The sequence below is a fragment of the Syngnathus typhle genome, linkage group LG12 (genome assembly GCF_033458585.1).
Source record: "Syngnathus typhle isolate RoL2023-S1 ecotype Sweden linkage group LG12, RoL_Styp_1.0, whole genome shotgun sequence".
NCBI classification, from domain to species: domain Eukaryota; kingdom Metazoa; phylum Chordata; class Actinopteri; order Syngnathiformes; family Syngnathidae; genus Syngnathus; species Syngnathus typhle.
Genome location: NC_083749.1, coordinates 7,182,230 through 7,196,096, shown reverse-complemented (window position 1 = coordinate 7,196,096; position 13,867 = coordinate 7,182,230). Strand labels below are relative to the sequence as shown.

The 13,867-nt window shown below is 39.7% G+C and overlaps 1 protein-coding gene across 1 annotated transcript in view; it reads right to left on the bottom strand.

The window, feature by feature from the left end:
• Nucleotides 1-8,197: 8,197 nt before the first annotated feature.
• The window catches only part of brinp1 (bone morphogenetic protein/retinoic acid inducible neural-specific 1), a 79,777-nt gene continuing 74,107 nt past the window's right edge, over nucleotides 8,198-13,867 (bottom strand). Inside the window, exon 8 of the mRNA XM_061294082.1 lies at nucleotides 8,198-9,684. Within this exon, the coding sequence (XP_061150066.1) occupies nucleotides 8,550-9,684 (1,135 nt within the window). The 3' untranslated portion in view covers nucleotides 8,198-8,549. The remainder of the gene's footprint in view (nucleotides 9,685-13,867) is intronic.

Below are 13,867 nucleotides of genomic sequence, written 5' to 3'. Positions count from 1 at the left end.
TTCAAATAATTTGGGTTTCAAATTAAACAAAGATTTGATTTTAAGCCTGGGTTTGGTTCTCTAGACAGTGTCAGGGTCCAAATAAGGGTTCAGCTTTAAAATAAGTCTTTCAAAGCAGCATTAGGATTTTAAACCTGGTTTGGCGTTTGCTGCCAGGTTCAAAAGTTGCATTTCAAGCTAGGCATGTACATTCATTGGAATAAAGGATATGATAGTGTTTCACTTCCAATAATAATCGTGTAACACACAAAGAGGCCACAGCATCTTTTGTGTTCTATTTAAAATAAAACTGAGCTCAACGATTAGCATCGGGTGAACCGAGCACCTTTTGACAGCGGGGTGAGCGTGCCATCCCGCTAAATTCCTTAATTACCTTTAGCCATTCGGGAATCACTCAAACTTGCGAAAATGTGCCTGGGCCACATGAGGTTAATTGGGCATTTAGCACCCAAAGAGCTAGCCTCAACCCCCAAGGACCAGCTTGTCCCTGAAACAGACACAAGTCCTTATTAGTAAAAGTAGCACAGTGACCCTTTGTAATATGAAATAACTACTTTCTTGTCTTTGGTTGCCCCTCCCACCCACTTACTTCCCTTCCAGATACTCGTAAACGGATGAATGCCTCCACGTAATCCTATTCCGCCCCGGTACTGTCCTTTGGAAGAGATGGGAGGGAAAGGACATAAAGGTGTCCCTATTTTAATAGTATTCCATTTTTAAGGAGAGCAGAAAAATAAGAAATTTTGTTTTTTCGATTCGACTATAACGGCTTTTCCCTCACAAATAATGAAACCAAAATATGATCAAATGTAATTATTGCACAGATGCTCCGAGACAGGATTGTCAAAGTCAAAGTCAAAGTCTGCTTTATTGTCAATTTCTTCACATGCCAAGACACACAAAGAAATCAAAATTACGTTCCCACTATCCCACGGTGACAAGACATAGTCCACAATATACAGACACAAAAAATAAAAACAAGAAGGCACAAACAATGAATAAATAAGAGTGATGAATAAATAATAAATAAACAAATAACATAATAAATAAGAGGAGCAAAAATGGAGCAAGTGTGCATACGGCAGATTTTGTTTACACAAAGGCATTAAGAAGCTAACTTCTGAGCTCATTTGAACTCCCTTCATGAGGAAAGGAGCAGCACCGAAGCCTGTAAATAGACTCTCTGAAGAATTCAAGTATACAGTATTAAAGATGGTCTTACATAATGTGGCGTTGGCATCATTCCTGTAGATTAAAATGGTTGCTTCATTAATCAGTCCACCTTGTTTCTTGACATTTTTCTGCTTTTCTCATTACAATGATTTTCATTTTGTTTCCCTTCACCTTTACGTGGCATAAATTGTATTAGTCTCAAAACACATACAAATGGAGACGTCTCATATTAGACCGCAAGGATTTTGTTGTTTTGGACAATCCGGACATAAGCTTTTATGATGAGGTAAGCACTGACACTTTTCCCCAAGTTCCCAGCTAATAAAATTGAAAGCTTCCATTGTGATCCATCTTAACGTCCGCTAAGGTCAGTCCCATTTTTTTCCCCCTCCCAAAATGCGATCCGACCATGCAGCTGGCGAGGCTCAGCACATAAAGCAAAAACACACAATGGTGAATCCAATAACCTTAAAAGTCTTGACACCATTACACTTTGTGTGCACAGCTGTCTGCACAACCTTAGTTGACTTTTACAGAAAATGAAAGACAGAGAATGTCTTGACACATAAGGCTATCGGAAGGAACTACACATTGATTAAAAAAAAAAAAAGTTATGAAGCCAACTCAAAACTAAAATTTCAAGATTGCAAAAAATCTGATTTTTTTTTTTTTTAAATTACCTTAATATCCCAAGATAACAATTTACTTTAAAATCACATGAGATTAATGGCTGTATTATATTTTTCTAATTTCTAATTCCTGATCTTAAAACAGACAAAATATGACGGGCAGTATTGGCTACCGTCGAGAGTACCGATGTCACGGGAAAAAATAGATAAATTCCGAGCACCACTCGCATAACTATTTTGTTGTCAACATTTTTACCTTGAAAGCAAAATGCCTCAACATGCAAGCTGATTTGGGCGCGTTCAGACAATTGCAGCATAATGCTCCCACTTTTCTGGTTTGTGCCTTCCAATTACATCTACAGATAAGAGCAAAGGATAAAATAATAAATAAAATAAAAAGAATAGAATTTTTTTTGCAGTGCAAAAATACACTGGAACAAAAGTTATGAGAATATAAAAAAAAAAAGATTTCTTCGAGTTTCCCCAAATTAGTCTCATTGTGTTGTGCTACTTTGCATTTTTGAAATGTAGCGATGCCCAATTTACTGCCTCTTGTCACAAATGGCTTAGTTTGCTCTTTGCTCGAACGTTAAAATGGGAGAAGGGAGCATATTTATCTCTTGCTAAATTAAAAATTGTTTACAAAGAAGAGACACTAAAACCTGAAGTCATTTGACTCCAGACAACACTTTGCATTTAACATCATTTTAATGCTCAAAATGTCATGTTGTTTTTGTCACCAAAGTGGCTCGTGTGACTGTCATACCAATTCATCGGACAGAAACAACAGCCTTAAGGTGTTTGTGTTGTGTGTCTTCAATTATAAGGAGAGCTGCCTGGCAGCAAGCTTGTGTGCAATTCCATTCAAGACAAATGGTAACTAACGAGGGTGTCGTCTGAGGTTAGTGTGCAGCAACTAACTGTTAACCCCAACTGTTCCACTGGTGCCCTTTATTTATTTACATGTTTGTCTTTTTCCCCCTCTACTCACTCGTTCCCGAACAAGCTGGGATGTGGCATAATTGCTCCATTGGCACCCGGCAACTAAGTGGAATATGGCGGATTTGAAGGAAGGCATTTATCGGCCGGCGGTGGAAAATGGAGTTTACAACCACCCATGTAAAAAAAAAAAAAAAAGCATCCATTTTATAGGTGTCAAAGACAAGGCTCGGGGGGCAGATAAGGCCCGCCACATCATTTTACGTGGCCCCGAAAGACAAATTGTGCATCAACTTCATCTGTCAATACTAAAGTTACAAATTGTCTTCACTTTCAAAATAGCAATTTTTGTTACCATTGATCTTTTCAAAATATTTGAACAATTTCTACTCGTCTCCAGTTTCAAACTTAGTTTGAAAACTATGACTATGATGTGGCCCGCGACAAAAATGAGTTTGACACCACTGGTCTATTTGAATGGATTGAATGTGTGACACACACAGTAGGCAATTGTCTGAACCAAATTGCAATCGTATGAGAAGTAGTGGAAAATTTAGCAATTGATTCACTCACCTCAGTGCGACACATCCACATTTATTAATTCATCTTAAGTGGATGACGCACCCGGTGACTTATTCAACCACTGCGTCTATTCAAGGGATGGTATAAAAGTAACTGTTTTGTCCCTGACGAGAAAAAGAGAGTTGTCTATTTGGGAACATATTTATTTAGCTTAAACGGATGAAGCACCCCAGTAGGTAAATGAATGTACCATGATACAGTCAACTGCATCAACGGGGAGAAGAAAAGGGAGCAATTGATTAAAGCTCACTTGAGGTGCTTGGATAACAATGGCTGGTCAATTAGCTCACTTGGGGCGGGGGTGTTAAAAGGCACAGTGGGAAACCTCGTGTGTTGTTCATTTCCTATTGACTGATGGGAGAAAAACGCTAATGCAACAAAAGGGCTCTACTTTAATCTTACAGATTTTAAAGACTGTAACAAATAAGGCTTCCAGATATTGGCTAATCAAATTGAAGTCTTTGTTTTGCTTTAAAGGGCTTTCGGTGTGAAGGGGCTCGTTTCAGGCACAAGCATTGGACTGATGCCTTACATAAAAGGTGTTTTTTCTCCACTCAAGTGGAGTGTTCACACAATAGGTTGCCTCTGAAGGCATTTTTCTTGGCTTTCTTATCCTTCCAGCTACAGGCTGAATGGACGTGCGACTCCATGAATTGTGCCACAAAGAAATCCAAGCAGCCTTTTCCTAATACCTGCTCTCTTTCTAAACTATTAGATTCATTACTCTATTCAAGTCACATTTATTTATATAAGTTAAACACAAAAGAGTTTCAAAGGGTTTCATAAATCCACAGTTCAGAGATCAAATACATTCGCTGGTTTAAGTCCCCCACTGGGCCGAGCAAGGAAGAATTCCAAAAGAAAACATTTGAAAAACGAAGAAACCTTGACAAGGGAACACATGCGGAGCGATCCTATTCCCAGGACAGCGTGACTGCATTGAATGATCACATTATCCTGCATGATGAACAAATGTGATGTAATGTTAGTTTCAACAGTGTGAAAGTCCATTTGATGATATGATGGGCCGCAGGTAGATAGCGCTGGGGAAGCGGTCCTCCTCCCTCAGGTGATCAGGATGCCGACAACTCCGCCACCAGTCACCTAGCCCTGAGTGACAGAGCAGCAAAAGGTTGAGTACCAATCCCTGCGGGACTCCGCAGGTGACTTTACAATACTCGCATTACTCATAATGCCACAATGACATGAATTACATTGTATGTCCTGTCTGATGCATGAGATCCCTAACCCTTTTAGGTCTTTAATACCCAGATAAAATTACAACATAACAGTTGGTAAAATTTAGCCAAAGATACTACAAAAAGTATCGGAGCAGATACACAGTACCGTATTTTCCGGACTATAAGGCGCACCGGACTATAAGGGGCACCATCAATGAATGGCCCATTTTAAAACTTTGTCCTTGTATAAGGCCCACCATTAATGCATCATGTCAGATTTTTAATCCAAATCAAATCATTCTCCATTTTATCTTTTTTTTCATTTCAACTTCAGACGCAACAAATTACTTTATAATCACAAAATAATGATCCATAGTCTTTTTGATTCATGATTCATAGTCTTCTGTTTTTAGGTGCGCCTTATAGTCCGGAAAATACGGTACATTTTTACATATCACCTAACCACCTAAGTACTATGTAAGGCTGTACAGTCTTGTGTTGTGATTACAGAAAAAAATGCCGTGACCAGATATTACTTACGTCTTTCCATTTTCTATCACGCTTGTCCTCATTAGTGTTGGAGGTGAGCTGAAGAACTGCTTGCCATCAGCCGAACACAGGGCGCATATCCTTAAACAAGCATGCAAAATCTCTGAAGAAGAAAGATGAAAAATAAAAACAAGCATGCCAAATCTTATTAAATATAGCTTTTTTTTTAATGAGAAATAGATTATAATATGAAACATTCATTGAAAGAAGCTGATATGACCTCAACAAAACGGAGGAAAAAAAACATTTACATTGGCAAGGTATTAGATGCAAAATTTTTAGGACACATTTAATGGATACATGTAAGCAACACTACATAGCATGATGCAAGACGCGTAAATGACTGCCGTTAAATTATTTCTACTGTATACATTGCAAGTAGCGGAACATTTGCAAACTGTTCTTGTCTGGGCGCAAAATTCAAAAATAGTTTCTCATTCATTATGTATTAGGTGCATTTTGAGGTTCCCCTTAATAGTTTTTAGATTCCCATATATCACTCACCTTAATCAAAATGACTAACTTCACCCCCATAAATGTGAAAAATAGCCACATCTTTAAAGTAGGTTGGCGTAATTTCACTGTATACAAATGGTTTTACGCTGTCAGTATATGATATCGAAAAGAAAATAAACACCATAGACGTGCATGTTTTATGGACCTTCCTGTTGCTCAACAACAAAAGTTAAATGGTCCCGATAACACATAAACATTCTCAAAGTGTGATGGGCCTGATGAGAACCACTCTATACTTTGCACTAATACACTGGACTAATTAGGTTACTGCAACAAGCATAGTACTGCAAAAAGTATCGTGAATAACTGGGGATAGAATTTCATTTAGAAAGCAAGAGCTCCTTAACGGGAGATTGTCATTGATAGAGATATTTTGACCAGTTCTAAATATATGTTAAAGGGATAAATAACAGGCACTTAATCATAAGAATAATCAATTTAAAATAGAATTATAGGGTATAATTTCTTGGGAATTGTCCAATTTAGTGCCAATGAAACAGGGACCAACAGTATTTACCGCATCTTTTATAAGCCTCGACTTTCTGATTTGACATCCACTCACGGGAGGCAGTCAGGCACAGTTTCAGCAGTTAGCACACTCGCATATGAAAGCATCTGCGAGATTTGAACATTGAACACAAAAGCCAAAGAAAAGTAAAAAAAACAGCATAAATAGTCAAGACGCCTGCTTTCAGTGTTGGAAAAGTCAACTAATATACAATATTAGAGATGATTATTGTTAGCATGCAAATGCTGCGCTTGGGATGTTTCGCCATATTTGACCATTTCTATATTAGCATGCTACTTAGCTGAAAATTCGTAGTTGAGCTGCATAAACTAATATGATAATGACACTAAAATGTTAGTTTGTATGGGGCGGATGGAACCTTTTATATAACAGCTTTGTACGTTTAACATTGAAAACTTTCCAAAGTCTACCGCGTGAAATGATAACCGAGTCAAAGCATAAAGCAATTATGAGATTAATGGGATATCACAAATTCACGTTAAAGGAGACATGTTTTTGTTTGTTTTTTACCACTAAAAACAGTTCGAAGATCGGCATCAAGTATCACAAATTTTCTCATACTTTTATTTTGCAGCCTTGATGACAAGTTTGGAATTAGTCTCATCTACCTCTCATGTGTAGCTTCGGTTAATGTGCGGTAACTTTCCTGCTCTGCTTAGCTTTTAACTTTGACATAATAGTTATGTTTAGTCCGTCACTCAGCCCATTTGCCAAATCATGGGCAAAAAAATCAGTGTGAAGGTATTATTTTGCAAATTCTACATAAAACCTTGCTCAGACACATTCTAGAAATAGATAGCTCACAAATGATTTACACTTACCAGGTGGACAGTGGACAGGCACATCAGAAAACCAACTGTGTGTATACAAGTGATTAAAAGGTCAATTTTCCATGTTATGTCCACTTTAAATACTGTTAGTTGCGGCAAAATTAGGAAAAAAAGTAATTCAACTGCAAATCTAGGTATGGATTCGGAATTTGTGCCTCAGCGAATATCCACAAGACTTTGTGTCACATTCAACAGTGAAGCAGCAATATATAGCAAGATCCAAGCAACCAAAATAAAAATTAAATCTCAAGAGATTTGTTTTGCAATTTAGCTGGGATCTCTTTTTTTTGTGCCAATACAATATTAAGGACACCAGGTCAACAGGTATCACCAGCAAAACAATATAATTTCCATGTCCAACAAATGGGATTATATACATAGTCATCTGGGATGGAATAAAAAGAAAAATACAGGCAGTAGTGAAAATATTCCAAATTAAAATATATGATTTTACATGTGAATATCTTTTTTGCAGCACATGTGGCTCGCCAAAATACTATTTGCTGGGTTTTTGTCTCAAATCAACTGAGAGACAAGTAAATCGTGTTGTGATCAACCCTTATTCTAGCTTTGGGGTGAAAGGGGTGGGGGCGTCTATGGCTTTTAGTCAGCGTGCCTCATGGATGAATGTTAACATTTTGGTGCCCAAGAAAAAGCTTCACAAACCAGCAGTCACAACATTGTTACTATTTTTTTGTTTGTTTGTCCGTTTTACGCAAAGCAGTACAAAATTAGCATCGACTGTTAAATCCACGACAATGATGCAGTCACGCAGCGGGAAACTGCCTTGTGAAAACACACCAAAACAAAAAAACACGCAAGAATTGAAAAATTGGACACATTCAATTAATTATCGAGCCCCCCAAAAAGTCAAAAGGTATGTGCTGACAAACACACACCATCACATCCACTGTATATGTATATATATATATAAACAGCTGGCTTTTTGTTATTTGACGTGACTATCCATTACGGGCCTGCTGCGTGTGCCTTACATGTCAGAACGATGACCGAGTGCTTCATAACTCACCGACTCGCCGAGGGTTGGAGAAGTAATAAAGACTCTATAATAAATGTTGGTTACGTTACCCGCTATCGAGCTGTTTTTAAATCCTTAAGGTGTATAGAAACATTTTTTAATTTGCATGTTAGCAGAAATAAAAGATATCTGGTCTGCCCGCTTGATTATTATTTTTTTGTTAAAAATGTTTTTTTTTTTTCTTTTTTTGACTTCCCAGGTAAAGAAGAATGGCAGTTTCAGATACAACCTTCCGATCAAGGCCTCTTTATCGTGAGTATTCTTTTTTTTTTTTTTTAAATCTCTCTCTCTCTGACAAAGTTCTTTGGAGGAATAACAGACATGCTTGGACACGTATGTTACAGTCCTATAACGTTAGTTCCGATTAACATCGTCCTTTCATAGATGCCTTTTTCGTTTCCTCCCCCTCTTTTTACGAATTATGCTTAGAAAGTTTGAGTTACATCAAAAAGGCAGAAAAGGTCCAAAAGAGGAAAAAGGCAAAAGAAAAAATGAAATAAGAGCCCACCCGGGAGGTTCAGTTCATTGGCGGGCATTTTTTCTGTGTTGTTCTCCGTCCTTACGTTGGACATCTTAAAGTGATCAACACAATTTTGCAGTCAGATGATCTGATTGTTTTAATATCTCTGTGCTGTACATGTCCAAGGCATGATTGACCCTGATCATTTCACTGTTGTTGAGCTTGAGCCGATGCTTCAGCATACATGAAAAGAGGTCCAGCTGGGGTTTGCCGGGTGCAGAGGGAGGGGCGAGACGGTTAATCCGATCCCGTATGTCCAGTAACAGGAGCATGACGGACGACGCAGAGTAGAACTGACTTCCCTGCGTGTACGACTGGTTGACCTGTTGGACGGCGCTGCGGAGGAGGTCTGCGTTGAAGCGCAGGCTGTAGCCAAACACTTGAATGTCGGATATTTTGATGTAGATCTGCCGTTTGTTTGGGTCTGCCAGATCGACGGGACCCGTGTCGTTGCGGAGCCCGGTGGGGATCTTGGCTCGGCTCCTCAAGTAGATATGGACGGTCTCGAAGAAGGTCTTCCAGCGGTTGCCCAACAACAGGGTCCAGTTGAAGCACTGGGTGTTCTGAAGGCGCACCTTTTCCCAGCGGGGGTAACCGTGCTCACCGAATGGCATGCTCCAACCTTCCGAGTGGCTGCCGCTGAATGGGTTAACGTAGACGAAGAACATGGGGTCGATGCTGCTGTTGCGCATCTGACAGATCTTCATGGACAGGCCGATGATCATGTGGAGGTAGTCCATGCGGTTTTTGTTGCTTTTGAGTGTCAAGGACATGCGCTTACGCCAACGAGGGTCAAAGAAAGTCTCCAGGCGGATCTCGTTACTAATGAACGTGGTGTGGATATACAGTCGGGAGTCCATTTTCTGCAACAGGTACTTAAGTTCCAGATCCTGAAAATCCAGGTCCGTTTCGAAGCTGATGAACTGCTCACTCCGCTCCGAGTCCACATTTTGGGGCTCGCAGCGGCCACGGTACAACTTGTAGCCCTTGTTGCATGAGCCGCACTGCGAGATGTTGGCCAAGCTGCACATGGCGCAGCTGTTGTTACCCCCGATGACGCAAGGGATGGGTCGCTGGCACAGGGTGGCACCCGTGTGGCACACGCACGTTCGCTGGCTTTCCAGGAAGGTTCCCCAAAAGCCGTTCTCATTGCAGTAGAGGAAAGACTGGACCCTGTTGAGCCACTGCATCACCGACCTTGTTGGAAAAGACATAAAAAATATACAGGGTTAAAAATTTAGCAAGATGGAGGACAAAGTAACCAATTGTCCCTTTCCCACTAGCCATGTGTGCGTACAGTGCGGACTCGGGATGAAAAATCAGAGTGGACCGACAATTTTCTAGTTTCCAATGTGTTAATGGACTCGTGCATGGTTATATAAGAATATGGCGAGTACCAGTGAAATTATTTTATGCGCTTACGGTGTGGCCTTTGTAATCCAAGGCCAGCCTGTAGCCTGGAGTCGTAACAAGAGCGTGAAGTTTAACACCCAAGACTCATTTCCCACACCCTGTTGCGTTTCAAGCTGCCAACACTTATTTCATACGTCACACTAACCAGGAAATTAAAATTAAAAAGCAGTGATGCTGAAAAGAAAGTAGTGTCAATGAAATTTTTAAGACCGACAATGAAAAACGCTTCCTTACATTTATTATAAACAACGAACATTTAATATTCATCTGAATAGCCCATGGCAGTGTTCTGACCCCACGCACAAGGCGTTTAATTTGATCAAATATGACTAGATTTAAGGACAATTTTCCAAGCGTCTTAATATTTTGCAAGACATCTATTACTTTTTTTGTGTGAGTTGAATTGGAATCTCTTGTGCATTTAATAAGGTTGTTTTTTATGAGGTGGATAATGGAGAGGGTTGAGATTGTTGGTGGTGGCTGTAAAATGCCAAAATGATACATTCCCTGGAGAAATTTAGTCCGCCTTGTCTGTGAGGTGGCAATTCTGCGGAAATTCAGCGTGATGGAGACAGGAGAGTAGGACGTTCTTTCCTTTTCACAAAAGGGAGGAGTTTAGTTATTTCCCTCAGGTGGAAGGTAGCACTTGCTATTCTTAGTTTGTCTGCACTTCCCCACAGGCATCTTTCCATGTCATCTTGACAGTATTGGAACTTCATTTCTGATTATAGGGAGTGAATTCAATTTTTTTTGAGAGAGAGAGGAAAGTTGGTCAAGGTTAGCGTGACATGTTAATGAACCCGAGTTTCTAACTATGATGGATGACATTGCATTGTTACTAGAGCGCAAATCCCACCCGAGCTATACGCCTAAATGAATTTGTACCTATGGAGGACGCTGAGCTGGCTAACTTTAGATCTGACGTATCGGTTTAGGAAGCACTTCAAATCTGAAGCTGCCTTTAAGAGGACAAGGCAGATCAGTGACTCACTACCACTGGGAAAACTTTTGAATCCGGGTCAAATAGTGTCACAACAACTTTGTAGTAAAGTGAAATTACATACAACGAACTTATGCTGACGGGGCAAAGATGTCAGTTACAGAAAGTATTCCTATGAAAAACACCTCTTGGCCACAAATATAAAAAAAAAATAGATATTGCCAATGTGAAGGATGTTAAATAGTACCGTATTTTCCGCACTATAAGGCGCACCGGATTATAAGGCGCACCTTCAATGAATGGCCCATTTTAAAACTTTGTCCATATATAAAACCCACTGGATTATAAGGCACACCTTCAATGAATGGCCCATTTTAAAACTTTGTCCAAATATAAGATATATACATTTGGCCCGCGGGCCGGACTTTGGACACGCCTGGTGTCAATATTGGTCCATTTTTAAGGTGCACCTGATTATAAGGCGCACTGTCGGCTTTTGGGAAAATTGGAGGTTTTCAGGTGCGCCTTATAGTGCGGAAAATACGGAACGATGTATTTACAAAATGATCAGTGAAAACTGAAATGATCAGGTTTGTTGTCTCGTCTCTTAATTACTAACTTCCTCATTTGGCAAAATACTTTGCAGCACTTCCTCCGACCCGGGTAAACGGCATAACAAGAGACCGAGACAGATCACTCGTAGGAACTTTGCAGGACTACACAAAATCTCTTCAAGAGCTACCAAAGTTGACGACCGCATGTTTAGGCCTTGTTTGTGTTCGCTATGTGCTTTTTTTTACTCACTTATTGAATTTGAACCTGTAAATAAAGTTTTGATGCATATAAAGTCAGCATTCACACTATTCCTCCTTTTCAGCTTTCATAAGTATTTTCTATCATCAGTAGAGTCCTGAAAAGGATAATAAATTTGGGGAAAATCCAACTAGACTGGAAATATTGTAAGTAGGTCATATCACAGGAGCTGTATTACTGTGTATTATCTTTTATTTGCTTTCTTCCTCGTACCTCAGCATAATTTTACAGTTTCAATTGTAATAAGAACGTTTTGGCCTATAATTTTTGGCTTCTTTGCTCTGTTGGTTTTTACTTTAGACTGTACTTAGCGTCGACTCCAAGCGCCTTCGAATCAGTGAAGTGAAAAAGCTTTGCCTTGGAAAATGTTCCTATTATCATATCCACATCATTATCATTTTGGTTCTGGGCAGACCCAAACTCTCATGCCGCTTGCCCTGGCTGTATGTTTATCTGAAATTAGGGTGTGAGGGGAAAGAAAATACCATAAAGCTCCAGGCAATACTTTGGCCAAAACTATACAGTTGTTGCACCAGGTGTTGACAGATAGAGCGAGAGTGTTGGAATAGATTGTTGCGAAGTGTTAGTAATGCCGCTTTCATTTGACCAGCAGTTGTGTACAATTTTCAACCACACACTTGTTGATTTGTATTAGAAACGGCACCCAAAAATTAATGCTAATTAGCAGGCAGCAGGTTAAATATGCACATAAGCATGAATGTGTCTTTCTGGTTTCTATTGTAATTGTGCATTTGCATGAAACTCTTAAGCGGCTGATTTGCATAATGGTGCCACGACAGAGCGCAGCACCGCTCCAATTAGCAACTGGAAATGGGAACGACGCTTGCTATTCGGAGTACATCATGTGAATGACAGAACTCCCCAAAACAGTCATTTATTATGATAACCACTTTATGATTCCTATAGCAGATCAGATTGAGCTCTGAACCGGTCTTAATTGTCTGTATCTGTGACTTGACTGTCGGTCAAAATAATCCCACGATCAAGAATTGCAGCACATTTTGAAGCTCGCCTGGCTGAAGTCGGCTCATTTTGAGAGTTTGGTCCTGAGTATCATTTGAAACAACGTCACAAGTTTAACAGTCTTATTTACGTAAGCTTTATTTCAAAGTAAAACGCCCCCGAGAACTGACACACATTAACTAATAGACATATAAAAGTAAGCCATGGAAACTTAAAAAAAAAATGCAATCATTTCATGTCATTATTAGGTTGAAATACCGAGATAAAATGTTTTCACCGCGTTGTCTGGCTTGCTTAGATTTGTCGTAGGAATAAAAAAACAATCAAATCGAATAGATGTTTATTTCCACTGAGAATACTTAGCGTCTGTGAGGGGCTTCAAAGTTAAATGAGCTCAGATTAAATGCATCATAAATTCCTCCCAAAGAGAAAGTCGAATCAACAGAGGAAAAAACCCCATTAATTTACCTTTATTATTTTGAATATTAACGTTTTTGTTTTTATATAACAGAGATTGATTGTGTGTGGGGATTCTTATTTCAATTGTTTAGTCACAGTCGTGGCTTATTGGGGAAGTCAATGCCAAGTGAGGCAATGTAGAGAAAATAACCGTGCAAAAGTGAATTTAGTCTAAGTGAGTAAGCTTTGTAGTTAAGATATCTTTTCATTTTTCTTTTTTAATGTCTGGAAACAACAGCCTGTTAAGGCAAATACCAAACGATATATATAATCTGCAGGAGGCGCCACTGAACATTATTTTCACAGCGACCCTCCGAGTGAAAGCATGCAACATTGGCGGCTGTGTGACAACATGCAACCCCGTTGTGGGTTTTGATGTATGAATGGCGGCAGTCCCACGCTGGGGATTGGCCCTGTGGTGCATGTTGTGGGCCCGAGATGCTTTCACAGCATCATCATCAGCTGCTGCCTGGCTTGGACGTGGATGTTAAAATGCCTCCCTGAGGAGGTGCCGTGGTGGTGGTGGTGGGCACACATTTTGGAAACACTTGACAGACAGATTTTCAGTTTTGCTGCAATTCCCTCATCTATTGATGAGGGCTGCCAAAAGTAAGGGCAAGTCCCACTTGGTGCGACAGAACTATGTTCTAACACCACATACATGACAGCACATTTTGAAACAAGCTTTGGGACTGGGCGTTTACAAGCTTTACGCTTCAGCCTGGTCATTTTGAGCTTTATTATCAGTATACCAATTTTCAATTGTATATA